The sequence below is a fragment of the Asparagus officinalis genome, chromosome 4 (genome assembly GCF_001876935.1).
Source record: "Asparagus officinalis chromosome 4, Aspof.V1, whole genome shotgun sequence".
Classification (NCBI taxonomy): Eukaryota; Viridiplantae; Streptophyta; class Magnoliopsida; order Asparagales; family Asparagaceae; genus Asparagus; species Asparagus officinalis.
This window is the reverse complement of record NC_033797.1, coordinates 42,296,800-42,324,388: the sequence shown is the minus strand read 5'-3', so window position 1 is coordinate 42,324,388 and position 27,589 is coordinate 42,296,800. Positions and strand designations below refer to the sequence as shown.

Genomic DNA, 27,589 nt, shown 5'->3' with positions numbered 1-27,589 from the left:
ATCAATGAGAAAGTTACTGAAATACCCTTCACTTATCTTCCCTCGGTTAGGGACGAAAGTTCCAGTTTCCCGCGGCATTTCAAGTTGCCGCGAGTAAAAAAGCCGCCGCATTTCCCCCTTTCCTTCTCATCGATCTCCTCCTCAAATCTCTTCAAGAATCACAGATGGCCACTCGAGATATCGCCCTTGTCTCAATCTCCGCAGCAGCCCTCGGAGCCCTAGCTTCATTCCTCGCGATCCGTGTCCTCTCCCCAAACCCTAACCCTAAAAAACCGCCAACTAACGAAAAACCTCTCGAGAAGTCTCCAGCTCGGAGCCCATTCGATCCATCCAAGCGAAAAGAGTAAGAATCACCCGCATCCTCTTTCTCTGTCTCTTAGAATGATTCAGTCTCTGCTTGATTTTTAGTGCTCATTCTGCTAAATGAATGGAAAAAAAAAATTTAGGTATCTCTCGTGGGATGATTATTTCATGGCGATCGCGTTCCTCTCGGCCGAGCGGTCCAAGGATCCCAACAGACAGGTTGGAGCTTTTTTGTGTTGCTGAAATTTTTACAGAGAAGCAGAGTAGGTGGTGAAGACCAGGATACTGGATCTTTAGACCAATAAATATTTGGCTTATTTTATTGGCACTTGATGATCCCTGTTACCACCATTTTTAACTTTGATATGTCGAAGGTCTATATTGACAATTTGATATGCGAAATGCCAAAAAGTTGACGTTATTTTGTTCAAGGATATCAACAATGGAAAAGTGAATGTGAATTAACCTTCCTTATCAAATTTCAGTTTTTTGAGTTTGGGGATAGTAAGGAACAAAGTTGGGGCTTCGGGTATCAAATTTTTGCAGAGAAGCAATCAAGGGAATACTGTCAGAACTAGCCTATAACTTTGTTACGTCTAAGTTCTCAATTATTATTCAGAAATCTCATGTCGTTTGGACTAGTCTCATAATGGTTTTCTCTGAAAGATAAGACCTAGTTGTTTACACAGTATCCTTGTGAGCTGTGACAAAGAAAGGACATAATATGTTCTCTTTGGCTTTATCTTCTATCAACTTCATTTATTTTAAAAACTGCATTTTAAGTTTCACGACAATTGTTTATTTGTTGTGGCTATCTCCGAAGTTGATCCTTGTTTACTACCCATGACCGTTTAACTAGTATTTCACACCAGATCATATTTTTCATGGCATTGATATGCTTTTGTTTTATATTCCGTAACTGTTCAAATAATTGTTTGGGATTGATTGTTACTATTTGTCCTCTTAGGCTTCAGAGGCGTTTTTTTGTTTGACACTCTTAGGCCTAACATTATGTTTTGCTTGGATCCCTTATTGCAGGTTGGGGCGTGCCTGGTCAGTGAAAATGGGATTATTCTTGGTGAGGGCAACAATGTAAAGTGTAAAGTGCCTGTTTTCCGCCTTTATCAAGAGTTATCCTTAGGCTTCTTGCGAATTTATGATTTAGGGAAGAAATCAAGATGTTTAAATTTATGGGGAAAAAACTGAGAAACTGGAGAGAATTAATGGATCTAATATCCAGTTGAATTTCATCGGTCACTTTTTAGTTAACATAGCTGATGATGTGATCTCACCTGCTGCCATTTATGCTACTTAGATGAATAGTGTAACTGCCAGACAGTATACCTTTATAGTATATATTATACTTAAGCTCCGTGTCTGAAACTAAAACCTGTACAACAGTTGCTTGGAAAAAAATTATTGTCTATTATATTTTAAATTAATGAGTTCTATTGTGCTGGATCTATCCTTTTTTTTATAGTTGCATTTAATTGCTACTGAAAGAATCATGGCAGAAATTAACTGGTAGAATGTATGCAGGTGGTGCCTAAGACTAGTTTCTTTCTGAAAAATTTATGGTGTATCGCTGCAAGGATTTAGCAATTTAGAAAAGGATCTAGATATGTTCAGCGATCACAGATGAATTCTACTTGATGCCCCTTAGAAATATTCAGTTAAGCTTGTAGTACTAGGATGGATATGGATTAAACTATAAACTCCAATGATTTAAACTAAAAGTTTATCTTGATGGCGAAGAAGCGACTTATGTTATTGTAGTAAAACATGTTCTTGTTGGTGCCGAGGAATTTGAAGATAATGATGACTTTGGAGTGTGTTGATATCTTTGTAGAAGTATCACCAACATGTTAGACACAGTGCTCCTGCATTTATGTAATGTGTTAGACTGTTAGCTGTTAACTAGTAATATAATGCATTTAAATACGGAGCAATTGACACTATTGTTTTTATTTCAATAATGTAACTTCTATGAGGACCATTTACTTTAGAAGATTGTCCATGTATAGTATGCAAGAACATACTCCATTTGTCATGGAAGTCCAGATTTATTTGCGATACCTCACAATTTCAAGGATTCTGCTAAGCAAAGCAAACAAAAGATTAAAGAGATATCCACATTGTTCCGAGTTTAATTTCAATCGAGACTATCATTAGCTTTCTTGCACAATGTATATGCTGATCGCATATAATGAAACATCTTCCCGAGCCAATTGGGGGAGAATTTCTTGGACCTATACTCGTGTTTCAGAAAGGGAAAATCTAGATAAGACCCATTAATGATGACTTTCTATGGTATATAGACTAGCGACATAAGACACAAGACATAAGACACAAGAAACACGGAAATTAGATGACAACTTGAAGCTGTTGGTCAAATGTTTCAGCCACCGAAAGGTGGCAGCTAAAATTGACAAATGAAAAGGGGAAGAGGACTTTCAGCAACCCCACTTTTGACAAATGAAGAAAAGGACAAGGCCATTTGTCAAATGGCAGGAAGAAAAAAGGAGGACAATCAGACTATAAAACCCCCACCCCTCTTCCCTTCATCGATCATCCTTCAGCTGCTAAGATATAATCAAGGCAGTGAGAAAATATAGAGAGGCTAATAGGGTAAGAGAACTCTGTGAGTGAAAAAATCCAAGAGAGAAAATTGAGAGCAATTTTCAGAGTGCTTGTAATATTTTTTCCATTAGTAAAAGATCTGCAGCAGCCCGTGGATGTAGGCAAGTTTATGCCGAACCACGTAAATCTTGCGTGTCTCCTTTTTTGCGCATTTATTTCGCTTTCTCTTAAATCTGACAATAGGGGACCGAGTAGTTTCCCAACAACTGGTATCAGAGCTCTGGTTGTGACGTCTGACAATTTTTTGCGAGATTACTATTCACGCGAATAGTGAATTTTGTGAATAGTGAAATTTTGCCGACGGTACCGACTTGTTGGCAGAGGTGTCTTAATACACCGTGGTTCGCAAAATTATCAGAAACGATCCAGAGGAAGTCAGATTCGAGTGGAAGCGATAGCTGCAGATGAAGGGAAGGTGAAAATTGAGAAGTTCGATGGTGCGGACTTTGGTTTTTGGAAGATGCAGATCGAAGATTATCTGTACCAGAAGAAGCTGTATCAACCTCTCTCAGGAAGTAAGCCAGATGATATGAAGGATGAAGAGTGGGCTCTTCTCGACAGAAAAGCCCTTGGAGTTATCCGATTGACGTTATCCCGCAATGTTGTTTTTAACATAGCAAAGGAAAAGATCACGGCGGGTCTTATGGCGGCTCTCTGCAGCATATATGAGAAGCCATCTGCCTCAAACAAAGTTCACTTGATGAGACGGCTGTTCAATTTACGAATGACGGAAGGCGCATCGACAGCTCAACATCTCAATGAACTCAACATAGTCACAACCCAGTTGAGTTCAGTTGAGATTGAGTTTGATGAGGAAGTTCGAGCGTTGATCCTTTTATCTTTCCTACCAGAAAGCTAGAATGCTACAGTCACGGCTGTGAGTAGCTCATCGGGAAGCAACAAGTTGAAGTTCGATGACGTTCGTGATCTGATTCTTAGTGAAGAAATTCGACGGAGAGAATCAGGTGAAGCTTCAACCTCCTCAGCTTTACACACGGAGTCTAGGGGAAGAACTTCAAAAAGAAGTTCAAATCATGACAGATCAAAATCTAGAAGGAGCAAATCTAGATCAGGAAAGAAAGACTTCAAGTGCTACAATTGTGACAAGAAGGGTCATTTCAAGAGGGATTGTCGTGCACCAAAGAAAAACACCGACACACAAGAGTCTGCCAACGTGACCGAGGAAGGAGGTGATGCTATGATTCTAAGCGTCAACAGTCCGATTGAATCATGGATTCTTAATTCAGAGGCATCCTTCCACTCCACCCCATGCCGAGAAATCATGGAGAACTACGTCAGCGGTGATTTCGGAAAGGTACATCTAGCAGATGATGAAACATTGAAGATTGTTGGCAAGGGAGACATCCGATTAAAATTACCAAATCAGACCACATGGAAGTTGCAAGGAGTGAGACATATTCCTGGTCTTAGAAGAAATTTGATCTTTGTGGGACAGCTTGATGGAGAGGGTTATTGTACAACCTTCTCGGGTCATGAATGGAAGATTACAAAAGGAGCACTCGTCATTGCTCGAGGTAAGAAAAATGGTACTCTATATATAACCTCTAACTTAGAGAATATCATTACAGTAACAGATGCAGATGAAAAATCAAACCTATGGCATCAAAGGCTTGGCCATATGAGCGAGAAAGGGATGAAGACACTTCTATCAAAAGGAAAGCTGCTGGATCTGAAGAATGTAGATGTCAGCTTATGCGAGGATTGCATCTTTGGCAAACAGAAAAAAGTCAGCTTTGTAAAGATTGGCAAGACACCCAAGACAAAAAGGTTAGAATTGATTCATACCGATGTATGGGGACCATCTCCAGTTTCATCTCTTATAGGCTCACTGTACTATGTCACCTTTATTGATGATTCTACAAGGAAGGTGTGAGTTTATTTTCTGAAGAAGAAATCATAAGTCTTTGATACCTTTAGAAAATGGAAGGCCATGGTGGAAAATAAAACTGGTTTGAAGATAAAGAAGTTGAGGTCAGACAATGGAGGAGAGTACAAAGATAATAGATTCAAAGAGTTTTGCGCAAACAACGGGATCAAGATGGAGAAAACAGTTCCCATGACACCACAGCAAAATGACGTAGCGGAGCGCATGAACAGAACTTTGAATGAACGTGCCAGAAGCATGAGGATACATGCCGGACTGCCCAAGTTCCTATGGGCTGAAGCTATCAATACCGCAGCCTACCTAATCAACCGTGGACCCTCAGTTCCCTTGGATGGTGGAATACCGGAGGAAGCTTGGAGCAGAAAAGAGGTAAACCTTTCACATTTAAGAATCTTTGGTTGTATCTCTTATGTACACATAGATTCTGCTGAAAGAAGTAAACTTGATGCCAAATCTAACAAATATGTTTTTGTTGGTTATGGTGGTAATGAGTTTGGTTACCGATTTTGAGACTATAAAAATCGGAAGATCATCAGAAGCAGAGATGTCATATTCAATGAGAATGTGATGTACAAAGACAGATCAACTGCAGAATCAAGTAGCTCTAGTACAAAAGCTGAAACAAAGGAATTTGTTGAATTTGAGGAGATTTCTGAAAAGGATGTTCAGACTAGCCCTGAAGCAGTTCAAGAAGAACCAAGCACGCCAGAAGTGAGACGCTCCTCCAGAATTCCTAAGCCAACCCAGCGCTATTCGCCTTCTTTGCACTACCTGTTGCTGACTGACAGTGGTGAACCGAAGTGTTATGACGAAGCAATGCAGGTGAAGGATTCAGTCAAGTGGGAGTCTGCTATGCAAGATGAGATGGACTCGCTCATGTCAAATCAGACGTGGGACTTAGCTGAATTACCACAAGGTAAGAAAGCTCTTCATAACAAGTGGATTTACAGGATCAAAGAAGATCATGATGGGAACAAGCGCTACAAGGCAAGATTGGTTGTCAAAGGCTTTCAGCAAAAGGAAGGTATTGACTATAATGAAATTTTCTCCCTGGTCGTAAAACTGACTACAATCAGACTGGTGTTGAAAATTATAGTTGCTGAGAACTTACATCTTGAGCAATTAGATGTAAAAACAGCTTTTTTTCATGGTGATTTGGAGGAGGAGATTTATATGAAGCAACCAGAAGGCTTCATAAAGACAGGTAAGGAAAATCTAGTATGCCGTTTGAAGAAGAGCTTGTATGGATTAAAACAAGCTTCCAGGCAGTGGTACAAGAAGTTTGACAGCTTTATGGGCAGCAACGGTTTTACTAGATGCCAAGCAGATCATTGTTGCTATATCAAGAGGTTTGACAATAGCTTCATTATTTTATTGTTATACGTTGATGACATGCTCGTTGCAGGATCAGATCTGCAAGAGATTATAAATTTGAAGCAGAAATTGTCAAAGCAGTTCGTAATGAAAGATCTTGGCGCTGCAAAGCAGATTCTTGGAATGAGGATCAAGAGAGATACGAAGTCTGGGACTTTGATGTTATCACAGGCTGAGTATATCAACAAAGTACTCTCCAGGTTCAATATGCAAGATGCTAAATCAGTGGGTACACCTTTAGGTGTTCATTTCAGACTTTCCAAAGATCTGTAACAGCGACATATTCTACTTCAGTTGTGAAGAGCGTGCACACATAGCGAAGGTCTCGTACGCCTCAACTATTGAAAGTCTGATGTATGCCATGGTTTGTACAAGATCAGATATTGCTCAAGCAGTGGGAGCTGTTAGCAGGTACATGAATGATCCGGGCAAGGTACATTGAGAAGCAGTCAAATGGATCCTCAGATATCTACGGGGTACCACAGGTAAAGCACTTTGTTTCAAAGGTGGAGATACAATACTAACAGGTTATGTGGATGCTGATTTAGCATGAAATGTTAACCACAGAAAGAGCACTACAGGGTATGTCTATACTCTAGGAGGTACTGCAGTGAGCTGGGTTTCACAACTGCAGAAGATAGTTGTTCTCTCCACAACTGAAGCAGAATTGTCGCTATTACAGAAGCCATCAAGAAAATGGTTTGGCTTCAAAGTTTTTTGGATGAATTAGGCAAGAAACAAGAAGACAATGTCTTATATTGCGACAGTCAAAGTGCTATTCATCTAGCGAAGAATCCGTCTTTTCATTCCAGAACGAAACACATACAGATGCGGTATCATTTTATCCGGTCACTTCTGGAAGATGAAATTTTGAAGCTTGAAAAGATTAGTTGAGCTCAAAATCCTGCAGACATGCTAACAAAGACGGTGACTACTGACAAACTGAAGCTGTGTTCAGTTTCAGTTGGCCTGCAATAATAACAAAACCGGGAAAGCGCTGCTGCATAGATCGAGGTGTGAAGACAAATTGAAATCAGTGTTCAAGTGGGATTGTTGGTCAAATGTTTCAGCCACCGAAAGGTGGCAGCTAAAATTGACAAATGAAAAGGGGAAGAGGACTTCCAGCAACCCCACTTTTGACAAATGAAGAAAAGGACAAGGCCATTTGTCAAATGGCAGGAAGAAAAAAGGAGGGCAATCAGGCTATAAAACCCCCACCCCTCTTCCCTTCATCGATCATCCTTCAGCTGCTAAGATACAATCAAGGCAGTGAGAAAATATAGAGAGGCTAATAGGGTGAGAGAACTCTGTGAGTGAAAAAATCTAAGAGAGAAAATTGAGAGCAATTTTCAGAGTGCTTGTAATATTTCTTCCATTAGTAAAAGATCTGCAGCAGCCCGTGGACGTAAGCAAGTTTGTGCCGAACCACGTAAATCTTGCGTGTCCCCTTTTTTGCGCATTTATTTCGCTTTCTCTTAAATCTGGCAATAGGGGAATCCGAGTATTTTCCCAACAGAAGCTTCAAAATCAAAATTAGTCTCTCAAAGCTGACTTAGTCTTAAAAAAGTTGGACTTGCATCTGGACCATTTCTCCAACATCTTTGGACACAAATAAAGAGTCAAAGTAGACTTCTTCCGTGATGGAATCTAGACCAACTTCTATCCAAATGGGTTGTACTTATTCTCTCCTGGATTTCTTAGTTCAGTAGTTCTTTGTTAAACATTCTTATCTCAATAATCATTTGGTACAAGTAATGACTGCTCTCATATTTTCATAGTTTACCTAAGAAACTGTCTAGAAAGAAATATATAGCACATATCCATCTTGTAATGATGAAATCAACTGCAATTTGTCTGAATTGCGAATCTGAAGTCTGGTGTTACCTTCTCAGGAATTGGCTACAATGGATTTCCAAGGGGTTGTTCTGATGACAAGCTTCCCTGGGCGAAGGTTGTTTCAACAGATTATCATACAGATTTTTCTTTTGTCTAAAGTTTGACCTTTTGAACTTAAGTAATGCATTTCCTCCCTTTTCCTCATATTGCAGGATTCTGTCATTGGAGATCCACTAGAAACAAAATATCCGTAAGTTCTTTTGAATTCACTGTATCTTTATATTTTACCCTTGGAATTTCATTTTAGTCAATTGCTAATGCTTCATCGTGATTGTTTTCTTGGTATTTCATTCTTTTGTTGTTGCAAATGGTTGATTCACATCTAAGCAATCTGGAGAAAAGTTGGTAGAATTTGGGTTAGTCCCAAGTGAGATCGGTAGTTCCTTAGCTTAGTTTCGTCTTTATGTATTCATTAGGTCATATTCAAAGGCTCTAGGTACTGGAGTCATCCCAAATGTTGTATGTGTGCAAGTATGCAGACAAAGTTTGGAAAAGGGACATTGGAGTCAGTCATAAGATTCTAGTATCATGCTTGAGGTGTTTTGATGGATATCACCAACATCATAGAAAGAAGAGGAAATCAACATTTAATCGTTTTGGTGCAGGCTATACCGCTATGGAATTGTAACTTTATATATGATGTTAGGGCTTTTAATTTTAATGTAAAAGGCCCATGAGGTAGCAGAATGTGTCCATGAATTCTTTTGGGGGAATCTAAATGAAGCTTTGGAGTTGAAGGATTGTAGATCTGATAGGTGTCTTAATAGAAATATATCTGAAACTAGTTTGATTGGACAATAAAATGCTGCCATTTTCTCCATTTGTTGATGTTCCAGACTACCAGTACTTAAGAGCTATATCTTATTTATTTCTGTTTTATTTATTTATTTATAGATAGCTCATTAGGTAATTTTTCAGAGTTCTCAAAGAGATTGTCTAGACATTTTAATTGTCAGTTTTAGTTTCCAATGCTTGGCCTAGACGTAAAATAAGAATACTGCCATGTGTTTGCTATAACTTCATCTCTATAAGTCTAACTAAATTTCTGTATATATGTTTTGCATCTAATTTCTTGTGCTATGCTTTCCAAAATATTTCAGAACTGTCTCTGTTACTCTATACTAGTAGAAGCTGCTGATTTTTTTATTTAACTTCTGTAGTTATGTCGTTCATGCTGAAGTGAATGCTATCCTGAACACAAACCATGCTTCTGCAGCTGGGCAGGTATTTCTGTCCCTGGGTTTTGAATTGGATATATTTGTTTAGATAAATGACTTTATTATAACTTCTTGTATGAAATGCCATTTACAGTCCATGTTACTGTTATTGTGTCCGTAATTGTGTTTTTAGCACATGGCTCCACTTGGGTTTGCAAATAGGTCATATTGGGGAAGATCAAGCTCTAACATACATTAACATGGTTCAGAAAGCTATTATCAGGTCTGAATGGTGCTTAATCCTGTCTGAAGACTTCTGATGCAGAACGAGGATCGATAGTGTAGAAAGACATAGTTGAGATAGCAAAACCCTAAATTAATTTATTCAGATACTAGAGAGATATATATATAGTCATACAAATAGGGGTATGATTAACGGGTCACAGCGCATTAACCCAACACCCAATAGGCTTAATCTAACACTCCCCCTCAACCTGGAGCATAAATATCCACCATGCCTAGCTTGTCACATATAATAGAAAACACCTTTGAAGAAGTGGCCTTGGTAAGAATATCAGCAAGTTGTTGTGAGGATGGAGTGAATATGAGACACACTATCTTCTTCTCCCAAGCATCTCTGACAAAATTACAGTCAACTTCAATATGTTTTGTCCTCTCATGAAATACAGGATTCTGTACAATGTAAATGGCAGATTGGTTGTCACAATGCATAGGTATGAGTTCAGGTTGAACAAAACCAAGTTCTCTCATAAACTTTCGTAGCCACACCATCTCACAAGCAGTGTGAGCCATTGCTCTATATTCGGCCTCTGCACTAGACCGTGATACTACATATTGTTTCTTATTTCTCCAAGTCACAAGATTACCTCCAATAAAAGTACAAAATCCTGAGGTTGACTTTCGGTCTCCCATATCTCTTGCATAGCCAGCATCAAAGAAAGTAGAAACATGGGTATGCTCATGCTTCTTATATAGCAATCCCTTACCAGGGCAACTCTTGATATATGCCAAAATCTTCAGAGCAGCTATCCAATGAACTTCTCTAGGTTTGTGCATAAACCTACTCAGTACACCCACTGCAAAGGTAATATCAGGTCTGATAACTATCAAATAGATTAGTTTACCAATCAGTCTCCTGTATCGTCCAACATCATCTAGTAGAGAGGTATCATCACGCCACAAATCAATATTTACCTCCATTGGAGTGTTTGAAGGTTTGCATCCCAAGAGATCTGCTTCTTCTAGTAAATCTAGCACATACTTCCTTTGTGACAACAACAGGTCATGCCTTTGATATGCAACTTCAATCCTAAGAAAATATTTTGGCTTTCCCATGTCCTTAGTGATAAAATAACGGTTTAGATACTTCTTAGTCTCTACTAAGGCAACAGAGTCACTCCCAGTGAGCAGAATATCATGAACATAAACGGCTAAAATAACCAAACCAGTTGTTGTGCGTCGAAGAAAGACAGAGTGATCAGAATGGCAGCGTTGGAAACCAACACTAGAAATAACCTTGCTGAATTTGACAGAGTGATCAGAATGGCAGCGTTGGAAACCAACACTAGAAATAACCTTGCTGAATTTATCAAACCAAGCTCGAGGACTCTGTTTTAACCGTTGGAAACCAACACTAGAAATAACCTTGCTGAATTTATCAAACCAAGCTCGAGGACTCTGTTTTAACCTATAGATGGTCTTTCTCAGTTTGCAGATAATATTCTCTCCCTGAGCAACACACCCAGGAGGTTGCTCCATATAAACCTCCTCGTCCAAATCACCATAAAGAAAAGCATTCTTCACATCTAGTTGATGCATCTTCCAATTCAGATTAACAGCCAGAGAGAAGAGAATTCGAATGAAGTTGAGACGAGCAACAGGAGAAAAAGTCTCAAAATAGTTAATACCATATGTCTGGGTATATCCTCTAGCAACCAAGCGAGCTTTATATCTATCAACAGACCCATCAGGGCGATATTTTAAGGTATACACCCATCTACAACCAACCACAATCGCTCCAGTAGGTAGAGAGACCAAATCCCAAGTCTCTCTAGAAAGCAGTGCATTTATCTCTTCATCCATAGCCTGTTTCAGGCGGGTACTAACAAAGCTTTCTCATGTGACCTAGGTAAAGATATAGTGGACAAGGACAAAGCAAACTAACGAAAGGATGGGATGAGACGGTCATAAGAGACAAAAAGAGAAATAGGATATTTTGGACAAGATCGTTTACCTTTACGAAGAGCAATAGGAACATCTAAGTCAGAAGAGATATGAGGCTCGACATGAGATGGACCTGTAGCTGGAGAAGAAGAGTCAGCAAGAGCAGAGACATGTGTATGTACTTTAGGACGATGAGAGTATGTCAGTAGAGGCTTTGGTGCAGTAGCCACAGGAGCAGATACCGAAATAGTAGTGGGAGCCGTAGAAGGTAGTAGTACCTGTGGACTGACAGAGGTAGTGGAACCAGAGGAAAAATATGGGACAGACTCAAAAAAGATAATATCAGCAGAAACAAAATATCTCCTGGTGGTCGGATGATAGCACCTATACCCTTTTTTAGTACGTAAGTATCCAACAAACACACACTTAATGGACCTAGGAGATAATTTATCCAAACCAGCAGTCAAATCCTGAACAAAACACGTACAACCAAAAACTCGAGGAATCACAGAAAAATATTTTTTTAGCAGGATAAAGACAGTGAAATGGTATCAAACCATCAAGAACAGAGGAAGGCATTCGATTAATCAAATAATAGGCAGTGAGGACAGCATCAGACCATAAGTATTTTGGAATATTTATATGTATCATCAGTGTTCTAGCAACATCGAGAATATGTCTATGCTTCCTCTCAGCAACTCCATTTTGTTGTGAAGTGTGAGAGCATGAAGTTTGATGAATAATACCATTAAGAGCATAAAATTTTGAAACGTCATTTTTCATATATTCCAAAACATTATCAGTACGAAGAATATGAACAGAAGTAGAGAACTGGGTTTTTATTTCATTATAAAAAGTTCAATAACATGCGAGACTTCAGACCTCTCTTTCAACAAATATAGTCAAGTCATGCGAGAGAAATCATCAACAAAAATAATAAAATATCAAAAACCCTTCACAGAGGAAACACGACAAGGACCTCAGACATTAGAATAAACTAACCCAAACGCAAAACTACTGCGTTTATCGACACGACTCTGAAAAGAAGCACGATGGTGCTTACCCAGTTCACATGACTCACAACCTAAAGAAGAAAGAGAAAACTGAACAGTAACTACCGATCTAAGTTTCTATAGTGAAGGATGATCCAGACGTCAGTGTCACAGTAACGTAGAATCAAGCTGTGCTGCAACAAGACCAGCACCCGGCACACTGTCGTCCAAATAGTACATACCTCCTCTCTCATATCCCGAACCAATCGTCATCCCAGTTGCTAGGTCCTGAAAAACACAATAAGAATTAAGAAGGAAAGAAGGTGACTTTATAGTTACAGTGCTTTGTAAACTTGCTAATGGATAATAAGCTAACAGGGAATTTAGGAGCATATAACACATCAGTGAGTTTCAAAGAGGAAGTAGCATGAACTACTCTAGCACCAAGAACTGGAGAAAGTGTACCATCAGCGATGCGAATAGAGCAAAACTTATCAGAAAGATGTAAAGAGATAACGATTCTTTATACCTGTCATATGGGATGAGGCTACAGAATCTAGTACCCATGGTTCATGAGGAGAAGTTATGTAAGCATTCATACCTGAAGAGGATGCATGAGTAGCCAAATGACTGTTCTGAGAGAACTCTAGCTGGCGTAACCTCTCATAATCTGTTTGAGAGATTTGAACAGTAGGAACAGTAGCAGCTGGATTACTAGAAGTAGTAGTAGAAATAGGTGAGCGAGTCGACTCGACATCGACTACTTAGGCCCATTGAGGACGACCAAACTTCTCCCAGTATTTCTCAGAAATTTGATTGGTCCTCCCACAGTGACCATACTGACGTGAACCCCTATCAGAATCACCCTGTCTCCTACTAAAAGAGTCACGTCCTCCCATAGAATCACGACTACGACCATGACCGCGACCTCTGCCTCTACTAGAGAACATGGCAGACCGATCCATTGAAGGTGGAGACGGTGCATAAGTATCAGAAAAAACACTAGTAGAGACCCGCATGACTCTGGAGAATGTAGCAGTCAGTGAGGGGATGGTATCTTCACCTAATATTTGTTCTCTCACCTGGGACTGTAAGGTAGGGTGCAATCCAAAAAGAAACTTGGACACTGTCAAGTTACGACGATATCCCAACAGCGTCATCGTATCAGCTACTGCAGGCTGATGCATCTCCAGTCCGTCTATCAGTCCCTTTAACTCACTAAAGAACTCCGGAACTGACCTATCTCTCTGTTTGAGCGTAAACAGTCGCTCATAAATCTCAAATACACGGGAAGCATTCTTCTCATTCCCATACATAATCTTCATGTTGTCCCACATCTCCTTCACAGTGGTTAAGAACATAACACTGCTACTAATCTGTGGTTCCGTGCTGTTGAGGAGCCACGTCATAACACAATAATCAGACGAGAGCCAGAAACTATAGGTGGGATCTGTGGTGGGTGGAGGAGAGGCCAGAAGATGCAGAAGTTTGCTCTGAGCCCCAATGAAGATACGAAAAGCCTGAGCTCGGAACAGATAGTTTTTACCATTCAATTTTATTGTAGTCCCCAAGACTACCTTGGACGCAGAAGTTTGACCAGCAGCAACAGAGGGAGATGTAGAAGAGGAGGAGAGATCTGCTTTCGACATTGTTACACAATAGTGATAGGCAGGTAGTAGTCAAATAGTCAGGGCAGTAGTAGAGATCTGTTCTTTAAACATAGACTAAGAGCAGATCAAAAAATAAACAGTAGTAGATGACCGGATCGGGTTATATGTGGCCTCGAATCACCTATTCAAGACCATGGATAAAAAAGGACAAAACAAAGCGGCGGCGGCACTGTAGCGACGGCGGCGGTGGCGAAGAGGCGGCGACGGCTAGGGTTTTTGAATGAGGATTTGTGGCGGCTAGGGTTTCATGCTTTGATACCATGTAGAAAGAGATAATTAAGAGAGCAAAACCCTAACTTAATTAATTTATTCAAATACTAGAGAGATATATAGTCATACAAATAGGGGTATGGTTAACGGATCACAGCCCATTAACCCAATACCCAATATACTTAATCTAACAGATAGAATCTAGTTGTTGATCTAAATCTGAAAAATTAAGAAAAACGAAGAACAAAAAGCAAGATAATAGATAAATTAAGTGTAAGGCTGGTTTCACACGCAACACCTAGCCAGATTTAGTTTCACACCTAGCATATCACATGCCTACTAGAAGCAACAGCTTCACACCTAGAAGAAATCACTCCCATCTCTCTAATTCAAACTTTTGTTCATATCAAATCTCCATCCCCAAAATAAAGCATCACAATCCTCTTTATAGCAATAAAATAAATCCTAATTCTAACTAATTCATCATATCAAATCCAATAAAATAATAAAATAACAAATCTAACTAAATAACTGATCTAATCCTAACCAAATATCTCAAAATCATATCCTAAAAATCCTAGATAATCTTTTTTTATAGATGTCTTACATCAGATCTCCCCCTCTTTAAATCCGACATCCTCGTCGAGATCTCCCCCTCTTTAAATCCGCATCCTCGTCGAGAACGCTAAGAAGAGATCATAGGCTTCTGCAGTGTCATCACGAAGGCTTTTGATCTTGCTTGGACTCGGGCTTTGAATCTGGTGATAATTTGAGATCATGAAGTAGCTCATTTTTTCTTCTTTTTTGGAGAGACGAAGATGGATCCTTCGGTTCTGATACTAAATGATGCGGAATGAAGATTGATAGAGTCTGGTCGTTGATCTAAATCTAAAAATTTAAGAAAAACAAAGAACAAAAAGCAAGATAACAGATAAATTAAGGGTAAAACTGGTTTCATAAGCAACACCTCTACCAGATTTGGTTTCACACCTAGCATATCATATGCTACTAGAAACAACAACTTCACGCCTAGAAGAAATCACCATCATCTCTCTAATTCAAACTTTTATTCATATCAAATCTCCATCTCCAAAATGAAACATCCAAATTCTTTTTATAACAATAAAATGTATCCTAATTGTAACTAATATATTATATCAAATCCAATAAACTAACAAAATAGCAAATCATACTCCCTTTAAAATAGGGAGTTAGAGAAAAACTTTCTATGGACAAAAATACCCTTAAATTTTATTCATATTACATTATTATAATGTAATATTATCCTAATTAATTTAAATTAATTTCTATAAGCTTCAATTATTCTATTCGTAAAATACCATCGAACCTTTTAGGTATTACATTATTATAATATAATTTTATCCTAATTAATTTAAATTAATAGGTATATGCGTCAATTATTCTATCCTATCGTAACTAATACGGAGTTTGGGTAAACTTTTCCATGGATAAAAATACACTTACCCTTCTAGATATTACATTATTATAATATAATCTTATCCTAATTAATTTAAATTAATAGACATAAGCTTCGATTATTCTATCTTAAAAATACCCTTGAACCTTTTAGATACTATATTATTATAATATAATTTTATCCTAATTAATTTCAATTAATAGGTATAACTTATAAGCTTCAATTATTCTATCCTATGCTAATCAATACGTATATAAGCTCAAATTTGATTTAAGTATGTAAAAATTTATATAAATTTATATATTTAAGTATTATAAAGAATTTTTACTAAATCCTCAATAAGTATATTAAAAATTATATTTAGTTATAGATTTAAGCATGTTAAGAATTCTCAAAAGAAACAATTATAATATTTGATTTAAGTATGTTAAAATTTTAATCTTTTTGCTCCATAATTGAAAAGACTTCAAAATATTAAAAACTTTTGTAGAAAATATATGATTTCATTATGATCATGTTTTAAGTAATTGAAATATCTTTAATAAGATGCATGTATATTTATTTAATAATAAATTATAAAATAGAAAATTTTAAAAATCAAAAAATTATTTAATAGAGAAAACATATAAAGATTTAAAACTATAACCATCTAATAATTTAAATTTGGTACCTAACAAGTAAAAAAAACTCTTCATCTTATCATTTGTTTGTTTATATTTAAAATTTAAAATAAAGATAAAAATAATTAGATCAATTATAAAATATTCTCACAACTGAAATTATCTTTATAATTAAGGATATAAATGTTAATTATGTGTTATTAACCGAGATAGAAAATATCCAAAATTCATAAAACTTACCTAATTGTAGAAATCTCTAAAGGACTTCCATAATTTGAAGATTTGATAAAAAAAATTTAACTTACAAAAATTGGTAGAAATAACCAAAAGAATATCAGAAATTGTATATTTTTTGAAAAAAAACATAGAACTTATCGGAAACCCAAAAGACTTTAAAATATTAAAAAATTGTAAGAAAATCCTAGATTTTACAAAATTTATGAAAAAGCCTAGATTTTAAATTTTTTTAGAAATATGCAAAATTACAAACATTTTAAATCTTTACAAAAAATTTGCTAAATTAATAAAACACAAGAACTTAAAAAGTTTATAGAAGAAATAATCCTAACACAGTAACACTTCAAAAAGACCCTTGAAATTTTATTAATTTACAAAAAGTATCCTAAAACTTTAAAATTTTTTGTCAAATAAGATGAATGTTAATAGCAAGTAAATATCATGAAATTTTATGAGTAAAGCCCAAGAATGAACAATATTAAAATTTGTAGCTCATTTATGATCATTATCTGCAGAATAACTTTTCTAATAAGAGCAAACATGTATTCCATTTATTCATAAAATATATACGTTATATTAATACATACACGATTTTTTAGTAGCTTCTTAAATCATTAGTATTTTGATATTAATCCCTCAAGTTGCAAAAATATGTAGACATCAGTTCCTATGTTATGTTTATGGTCCAAAATTCTTAATCATGTTTAGGTTTAGACTAACCATGGATGTTTAGCTACCTCTCTCTCTCTCTCTCAATAGAGGAGTTCTAATAGGCTTTTATAGCCTCTAAAAATAAAAGAGTTGTTAAAGAAGATGAGCTCACCATTTTATTGGGTCGTGGGAGAAGATGAGTTGTGAAATGAATTCAGATTGGGCCTTTTATTTATTTATTTATTTTGAGTTTAATGGGTACGTATGTTTTGGGTATTAGGAGTGAGGGCATAATTATTAATTTCCTTAAAAACGTTAAACATAACAGAATGTTCCCCATCATTTATAATACTAACTAACTATAGGAACTCATATCAACATATTTATGCACTTTGAGGGGCTAACATCAAAATATGAAGATTTGAGGGACTAATAGCAAAATACTAATGATATAAGGGACCGATAAAAAAACCCACATGCATGTCTGTGTGTGTTTGCGTGTATGCGACAATTAAAACAATTTATGAGATGATGACTACAATAACAACTAGGAATTATCAACTGATCATTAACCCTGATTCACTTGGATATTGTAGACTATTTCTGCTCATTTTATTTTTAAATTTATGTATTCTTATATGTGAAGACTCAAAAATTCTTCATAATATTTTTTGTTGTTTTTTCTTTTGATTAAGTTTCTCATTTTTTTATGTTCATAAAACAAATTTAAACAATAAAACAATTATTTTCCACAATAAAGTTATAGCAAACATATAAGCTCAACAGAAACAAATAGAATATTTAACCACGTGCAACGTACGTGCATCCCAACTAGTCTAACTAAATAACCGATCCAATCCTAACCAATTATCTCAAAATCATATCATATAAATTCTAGCTAATCTAATGTTCTAGATGTCCTACATCAACTTCCCTCCTATTCATTGAATCCAGATCTGATGACTTAACTTCTTGACTAAACCTTGTTAAAAGATTCTCTAAAGCAAGTCTAATGAAAGGGATCAAGCTACTTACTAAGGTGTCTTTAAAATTTTAGCATTCTCTGTTTTTTAGGTGGTTGAGCTGCTGTTAGGTCTTGTTGATTTGCGCTGGGCTTTGACCTGGCTTTAAATGTTTAATAATTTGCTTGACCGAGTTATGGGAGTGTGTACAAAATTGTTAGTCTCCTAGATATGAGTTACATTTTTTTTGGGCTCTCCTGGGAATCTATGGTTGGACAATATTAGCAATCAAGCTCCATGATTATTGAGTACGAACTTCTACCCCATCTGGTATTAGATGTTTGAGTATATTACAATAGTAGTACATAAGATATGATACCACATAGCTAGAAAGTCACGGAGGTAAGAAACTGAGAGTATGTAAAGCCCCTTAGTATAGAAGCTAGCCAAGTGCTCAAGCAGTAGTGACCCATATGAACTAGTGATTCATCTTATTTTCTATAAGTTGGTTTTGTCATCAATGAAACAAGTTCTTTCCCATCAAACTAATTGAATTCATGGTAACAAGTGTTGTAAAATGTTGTCATTCAGTTAGATTCTGGAGATACCGAAGGCCAAATGATTGTTTCCTTTGTGAACTAACCAGTTTAAAGACTAAAACACCTCTATGGGTCGTGGGAACTGACCCAAGTGAAAATGGAATTAAGTAACGGAATGGATAAATAAGGCAATAGAATGCTCATTTCTATTCTCACACTTATCTGCATTTAGAGAAGGAAGTGGGAATGACAATCTTTTTATTTTTGGTCTTTGATAATTAGTAACCAATGATGGTTTATTCGGAATTTATTGATTTTTTATTCCATTTCCACCAATTCTTGTTGGGAAAGACTGAGAAATCCCAGGATAATTTCCCCAACTAAATGAGACAAAAATAACACCAAATATTTTTAGCATGAAAAACCATCCAAAAGAGATAAAAACCACGGGACCCGTAGGCCACTTAAAAAACTTCCACTATAATAATAAGTTAATAACAGGATTACACACTTCACCCTTAGGTGGATCTCTCACAAAATTGACTAATAACACAACTTATATTTGTGGATAAAACTTCACAACTAGGCTCTCTGTTTTTCTCTCTTAGATAAACTTTCTGTATCTGAGGCTCTCACTTTGTTGTTCCTTTATTTTCGATGATAAAAAACTGAAGGAATGAGTCTGCCATTTATAGAGGAAATCAGCCTCTAAACTCCTCAAATCTCGTCACTGATCCAGTTCAATTTTGTCAAGCATGGGTCCTACTCAAAGAAAAAATACAATCGTCCTCTTTACTTTTTCTTGGTTGCTGGCCTAAGTGTTTGACAAAGAGAAGCTGGACGAGTCGTATGTTTTGACAAACCAAAAACGCCCGCCCAATCTTCTTCTTTAGCTGCTGACCCATGTGACACCCTATTATTTGCTGGCCTACGTACCACATGAGGTGGACCAACAAATCTCCCCTTCACCTCATATAGGACAGGGGTCTTCTACACCAGCAATCTCTCTGCAGATAGCAAGTTTTTCTCTAGGCAGAATCTTTTTCATCATATCTGCCCCGTTGTCATTGGTGTGAATCTTCTTAACTTGCAGTAGTTTATTTTCCAACACATCACGAATCCAATGATACCCCACGTCGATGTGTTTGGACCTTGAGTGGAAGGTAGGGTTCTTGCTGAGATGAATTGCGCTCTGACTGTCGCAATAAAGAACATAATTTTTCTAATTCTGACCCAACTCTTGTAGGAACTTCTTCATCCACAGGATCTCTTTACAACCTTCAGTGATTGCAATGTACTATGCTTCTGTGGTGCTTAAGGCAATATACTTTTGTAATCGTGATTGCCATGAGACAGCTCCCCATACAAATGTTATTAGGTACCCGGATATAGACTTTCTCGTATTCACGTCGCCAGCCATATCCGAATCTGTATATCCTTCTAATACAGGTTTACTATTACCAAAACATAAGCAATGACTGGAAGTACCTTTGAGATACCTGAGTATCCATTTGACAGCTGTCCAATGTTCTTTTCTAGGATTTGATAGGAATCGGCTCATAACGCCTACAGCATGAGCAATGTCTGGTCTGGTGCATACCATAGCGTACATAAGACTGCCAACCGTTGATGCATAAGGCACCTTTCTCATCTCTGATTTCTCCTCGTCGCTTGAAGGACACTGACTCGCATTAAGCTTGAAGTGGCTTGCCAGTGGAGAACTAACAGGTTTAGCTTTGCTCATGTTGAACCTTTCAAGAATTTTTCCAACATACCGTTCTTGAGATAGCCAGATTCTTCGATTTTGCCTGTTGCGAGTAATTGTCATGCCAAGAATTTGCTTTGCATGTCCTAAGTCCTTCATTGCAAAGGATTTGCTCAACTCTTTCTTCAACTTGTTAATTTTGCTAAAGTTTTGACCTACAATTAACATGTCATCAACATAAAACAAAAGAATGATAAAATCATCATAAGAGAATTTCTTAATGAAGACGCAGTGATCAGTTATCGTTCGGTTGTACTCATTTTTCTCCATGAATGAGTCAAACTTTTTGTACCACTGCCTGGGTGCCTGTTTCAGATCATACAAACTCTTCTTCGGTTTGCATACCATCTTCTCCTTCCCTTTGACTTGGAAACCTTCGGGCTGCTCCATGTAAATTTCCTCATCAAGATCACCATGTAAGAATGCAGTTTTTACATCAAGTTGTTCAACCTCTAGATTGAGACTAGCTGCCAAGCCAAGAACAACTCGGATTGAAGACATTTTAACCACTGGTGAGAATATTTCATCAAAGTCAACGCCCTTCTTTTGCTCGAATCCTTTCACAACCAGTCTTGCTTTGTAACGTGGTTGCGAGCGACCTTCTTCACTTTTGATCCTGTACACCCATTTGTTTTTGAGAGCTTTCCTTCCCTGTGGTAATTTCACCAGGTCAATTGTGTGGTTCTTATGTAGAGATTTTATTTCTTCCTGCATGGCTTTTAACCACTCAGTCTTGTGCTGGTCAGTGATAGCTTCGCCATAGCTCTTCGGTTCTCCCCCGTCAGTGAGCATCACATACTCGTTAGGAGAATATCTACGACTTGATTGTCGCTCTCTAGTGGATCTCCTTAGCTGTGCTTCTAGTTGGACTTGTTCAGGAGCTTACTTTGGTTTTGGATTACGAGCTGGTGGAACATCATCGATATCTGGTGTGACTCCCCCATCATTAGAATTTGTTGGTGGAGATACTGGTTCCAGATTCACTGGAATTTCATCTGACTGTGGCTTCTCGGGTTTCTCAAAATCATTGATCGTCTAATGTTCAAGAAACACCACATCTCTGCTTCTGATAGTCCTTTTGTTAATAGGATCCCAGAGTCTGTAACCGAACTCTTCATGGGAATATCCAAAAAAAATACTTTGCTTAGCTTTTCCATCCAGTTTGGACCTCTCGTCTTTTGGGATGTGAACAAATGCTTTGCAGCCAAATACTTTCAAGTGTTTGTAAGAAACATCTTTCCCCGTCTAGACTTTTTCTGGTACGTCGTAGTTCAGTGGAACTAATGGAGAAAGGTTGATTAAATCGACTGTTGTCCTCATAGCCTCCCCCAAAAAAGAGTTTGGTAGTTTTGCATTTGAGAACATACATCTGATTCTTTCGCAAATGGTCATGTTCATCCTTTCTGCTACACCGTTATGTTGAGGTGTCTTTGGTACTGATTTTTCCAACCTGATGCCGAAACTTCTGCAGTACTTCTCGAATGGTCCGCAATACTCACCATCATTATTTGCACGTACACACTTCAAACGTCTGTCAGTTTCTCTTTCAACTTTTACATGAAACTCTTTAAAGACTTCATGCACTTGATCTTTAGTTTTCAAAGCAAAGGCCCACACTTTTCTAGAGTGGTCATCAATAAAGGTTACAAAATAAAGAGCACCACCTAGTGACTTATAACTCATTGTGCAGACATCTGTGCGTATTAAATCTAGAATATTTGCCTTTCTAGATGGTGGAGAACTATGAAATGCAACTCTGTGTTGTTTTCCCATAATACAATCAACACAAGTACGTAAGTGTGTACCTTTCATTCCTGGCAAGAGCTCCTTAAAAAGAATTCTGAGACCCTTTTCACTCATGTGGCCAAGCCGTTTATGCCATAACTCGGTGGGAACTTCTTTCCGGGTGGTATTTACTTCTCCTCTACACAACTTGGCTTCTATGTGGTAAAGTGTTGTATCTTTCTTGCCTTTGACTACTACCAGGTTGCCTTTGGTAAGCTTCCATTTTCCTTCACCAAAATAATTATTGTAGCAATCGTCATCGACTCATCAAACATTCTGGTGGAGATCAGATTGAGGCGGATATCAGGAACATGCCTCACTTCTTTCAAAAGTAACATGCATCCAAAGTTAGTTTCTAAATAAACCTTATCGATGCCGATAATTTTGGATGCATTATCATTTCTCATCCTCACTTGTCCGAAATCACCTTGAGTGTAGGTTGAGAAGAAATCCCGTCGTGAGGTGACATGGTAGGAAGCACCTGAGTCAACTATCCATGTGGAGTCTTGATATGCAAGATTGACATAATCAGCATCTCGAACAATGACAACTTCTTCGGTGACAGTTGCAGTGTCATTTGTTCGGGTTTCGGATTCTTGATTTCTGGATTTTTTTGCCTTTAACTTTTGACATTCTCGAATGAAGTGTCCTGGCTTGCCGCAATGATGACACTTCTTATCATGCCTCGATCTGGACTTCGACCGTCCTCTTTGATTTTGGTTACGGGGAATTTTACTTTTGCTTCTTCTTCTCCATTCTTGCTTGCCTTGTCTTTCTGTAACAAGCGCTTCATTTTTAGGAGCATATCCTCCTTCTTTTCGTCAAGACTCTTCGTTCAGCATTCTGTCTTTTACCATGTCCATGGTAAGCTTTCCGTCAGGAGCAGAGTTACTAACTGACACAACTAGAGTTTCTCAACTTTTTGGTAGAGAACTCAACATCAATAGTGCTTGTAACTCGTCGTCTACGGTCATTTTCATAGAGTTGAGCTGATCTACGATGCCTTGGAACTCGCTCATGTGTTCCGATACACTGCTCCCGTCTTTATACTTTAAATTGACTAATTGTCGCATCAGATTAGCTTTATTCTGTACGGTTGTCCTTGCATACATTTTCTTCAATTTTTGCCAAAGAACATGAGCATCGTGTTCATTAGCAAAATTTTGAAAAATGCTCTTGTCGATCCATTGTCTGATTTGAGCAGCACACTTTCAGTTTAGCACGACCCAATCAGCATCGGATGTGGCCTCCGAGGTGCTAGTTATTTTGTCGCTCGTTGTAGTCACTGCTTTCTCCTTTGGCATTACAATTGGCTTCCACAAATCTTTAATGTACAAAAGATCCTCCATCTTCGGTTTCCAAATTGCATAATTAAATGTAGTCAGCTTGATCATATTGCCAGTGTTGGTGTTCTCCTCCATTTGAATTGCTAGTCAACAGGTTTCACCGAGCTTGTAATTTTCCGATCAGTGAATAGTATTGTGAATAGTGTTCCGACATGAATAGTTCTCCGACATGAATAGAGACGTGTGTATGAATAGTCACCGTATATATGTATATACTAGTGTGGTATAATACGTATATGATCTCCTTCTCTTGCCTCCTAAGCCTACCTTGCTCTGATACCACTTTGTTGGGAAAGATTGAGAAATCCCAGAATAATTTTCCCAACTAAATGAGACAAAAATAACAACAAAGATTTTTAGCGTGGAATACCCTCCAAAAGAGGTAAAAACCACGGGACCTGTAGGCCACTTAAAAAACTTTCACTATAATAATAACGGGATTACACACTTCACCCTTAGGTGGATCTTTCACAAAATTGGTTAATAACACAACTTCTATTTGTGAATAAAACTTCACAACTAGGCTCTCTGTTTTTCTCTCTCTCAGATAAACTCTCTGTATCTGAGGCTCTCACTTGGTTGTTCCTTTATTTTCGATGATAAAAAACTGAAGGAATGAGTCTGCCATTTATAGAGGAAATCAGCCTCTAAACTCCTCAAATCTCGCCACTGATCCCGTTCAATTTTGTCAAGCATGGGTCCTACTCAAAGAAAAAATACAACCGCCCTCTTTACTTTTTCTTGGTTGCTGGCCTAAGTGTTTGACAAAAAGAAACTGGACGAGCCATATGTTTTGACAAACCAAAAACGCCCACCCAATCTTCTTCTTTAGTCAAAACAAAAACGCCCACCCAATCTTCTTCTTTAGCTACTGGCGCATGTGACACCCTATTATTTGCTGGCCCACGTGCCACATGAGGTGGACCAACAATTCTCACATACCAAACAAGACGTAAGTGCTGAAAGAAACAAATTCATGTACATTTTCCCTAAATTAGTCGATCTACTTGAAATTATTGTTACAAGTGTTGTAAAATATTATCATTCAATTGTTATAATTAGCCTTCTTGCACAATGTCATTCAGTTATTATAATTAGCTGATTAAAACGATGTTGTGAAATACATCATTGAGAAGACACCATTTATCAGTAATCCATTTGTTTATCGATAAAATACTATTACAACATACCCAATACAACAATCCAATCTTATTCTTCATCTGTCAAGGAAAATCCATTAAAAAGAACCCCAAAGACCACTCTCTGATTCCAACCAACCAAATCTGCCTCTGGATCCCTTGAAAAGAAAGGGGAGAGGGGAGGGGCAGAGGGAGGGGCAGAGGAAAAGGGAGAGAGTTCTCTTGGGCTCCCTCTCCTCTCCATGGAATCCACATCTAATCGTAAATGTGGAGGAAGTCCTGTCTGAATTTCAATGGAGGGGGGGTGAAGGGGTGGAGGGAGGGTGAGTGGAAGAGTGATGAGTTTTCCGATTTGGTTTGCTAATTGTGATGGAGCGGTAGACTAATGGTCTTCATATGACATGGGTGATAATTTTCAAAACACAAATTTGGGAGCAGATATGTTAAAAAACCACTTCATATTTGCGAACCTATAAAATGTTTAACATGCTGCCAACTACCACGTGAAATTCAAGAGCTAGATATTTTTCATTTTTCACAAATCAACTATTTTGGTTGGTAGCAAAATTCATAAGTTTTTGAGACATTCTGAAGTGTCTACTTTTTCAATTTTAGCTCAGGAAATATAATTATCATATCATTATTTTTTATTATTTGAATGTCGCCTATCTAAAGGTTATTAGATACATGACCTTTGCATGTTCTCTGGAAAGGAAGGTCGTGTCTGGAACTAGAAATTCTAGCATGTGCTTTGGGCTTTGATAACAGAAGCATGTGAATTTAAGGCTACTTTAGTGATCAATCTGATTATTGGTGCTTATAGAGGTACTGGCTATAATATTTTTTGTAAGCACTGTCCCCTATACAACCTTATTTTTATGTTCTATGTCGCATTGGCACAATCTTTCTTCTGCAGAGAGCCAGAGACTAATACAAAGTGGACCATCTTGTCTTTCTTTTTTGCAGAGACTATATGTTACAATGTTCCCCTGTAATGAATGTGCCAAGATCATCATTCAGGTTGGTGTTTCTGATGGAGTATAGGACCATGTATTATGATTTAACTTACTTAATTCTAATGCCATGTGGTTTGAGCTACTTACCTACACTATTCTTTTTTGTCCTGGAGTTAAGTCATGGTCCAAGTGAAAAAATTGCATGTAGACTATAGTTGAAGCATGAATTGGATAATGATGTGTGTTATATCTTATTTCTTGAATGTTATTTGTACTTAATTTCAGTCTGAATCCAAGTTTTACACACAACTAGAAGAAATGCTTACCATCACAGACATAAGTGGTCATTTTGTTTCAGAAGTTAATGCTTGGTCTTAAAGTCCTGTCTACCCATCAAAGCTCCAAAATTGTGATGAGGGTCGAGGGTTACAATCTTATATTCTAACATGTTCCCGCAAGTTGAATGTCCTTTTTCGCCTGAACTTATGCAGTGATCTTTTTTTAAAGTCCACTTAAGTAGGTGTCCTATGGGATTTGAATCTGAGCTGCTCTATGACATCTTAAAAGCGTCTTCCACTACAGCAGAATCCCGAAGTTGTGAAGGTTGGTCTTAAGAATTTGAAATTAGGAGACTTTGACTGATCTTTTGTTTACTTATATTTAAATACCTACAACCTCTAATTCATTTAAATTTACAAGTGGTTTCCAAGAATTATTTTTTCTCCTTATATCTATGTGTTTGCATGTCCGTGCGTGCATGCATGCATGTGCATGCATGCGTGAGTGCTTGTGTGCGCACATGTGCGTGCATGCCTGTGTAGTTAGTTACTTATGTCAGGAACAATGTCAAGTTAATAAGCAAATTAGCTGTTTGTAGTATGATTCTTTGCTCTTCAAAGTAATTACAACTCAGAAATCATTAGGTTCAAGTGTACCTTTGATTGTAGGAAAAATTTTCATATTGAAAATGATGTTTCTACTATTCTTGCAGTCCGGCGTCTCTGAAGTAATATATTTTGTTGAGAAAAGGTTGGGAAATTCTGATACTGCATATGTTGCCTCACACAAGTTGTTATCAATGGCCGGTGTTAAGGTAGGAATGATACTTGTATACTTCCATAAAATTTGATTTCTTTATGAGTTTGATGTGACTTTTTGTACATCCTGCAGATTAGGAGGCACCGGCCACCCATGACACAGATTTCTGTCCTCTTTGACGAACCTTAGAAGTGTTCGCCCACGGTTGCTGTATTCTTTACGCATGCATCTCATGTGCTACTAATTGATATCTAGCAGCAAATTAGGTAGCAGGTTATATGGCCTGTTCGTATAATATGCTAATGGATTTAAAATTTCATGAATTTTCTGTTTACTTAAATAACAAGATATTATTGCATGTCCCCTTCTTCTTAGCAAAATTTCATAGGCATTGGTTTACTATTCCATCTCCTGTAAAATTAAGCTACATCTACTAGATACGAATTCCTTGTCTCATATTGTGATAACCCACTAATAACCCCACATTGGGAAATTGATAGAGTTTGTGAGAGGGTATAAATGGTGTTTAAATGAGAGTCAAGTGCAATAGCGACTAGTTAATTTTAGCATATCATTATTTTTTATTAGGGATGTAACCGGACCAAGACATGGAAGGTTTGATTTTGTTTCTTATTTGCTATGTGAGTTAAGGGCATGTTTGTTTGCACGGAAGTAATTATGAAGTAGCTAAAGTAAAAGAAGTAGATGTTACTTTTGCTATTTCCAAGCAAAAAAGTGTGTTTGGTTTTCTGAAAAACTTACTTCCAATGTTTCCCTAAAC

The 27,589-nt window shown here is 37.4% G+C and overlaps 1 protein-coding gene across 1 annotated transcript; it reads left to right on the top strand.

The window, feature by feature from the left end:
• Positions 42-27,441, top strand: LOC109837300 (deoxycytidylate deaminase). The gene is made up of 9 exons (XM_020405486.1): positions 42-343; positions 447-522; positions 1,342-1,381; positions 8,116-8,174; positions 8,272-8,309; positions 9,280-9,343; positions 25,781-25,834; positions 26,762-26,863; positions 26,941-27,441. The coding sequence occupies exons 1-9, from the start codon at positions 165-167 to the stop codon at positions 26,995-26,997; spliced, it is 669 nt and encodes a 222-aa protein (XP_020261075.1). The 5' UTR covers positions 42-164; the 3' UTR covers positions 26,998-27,441.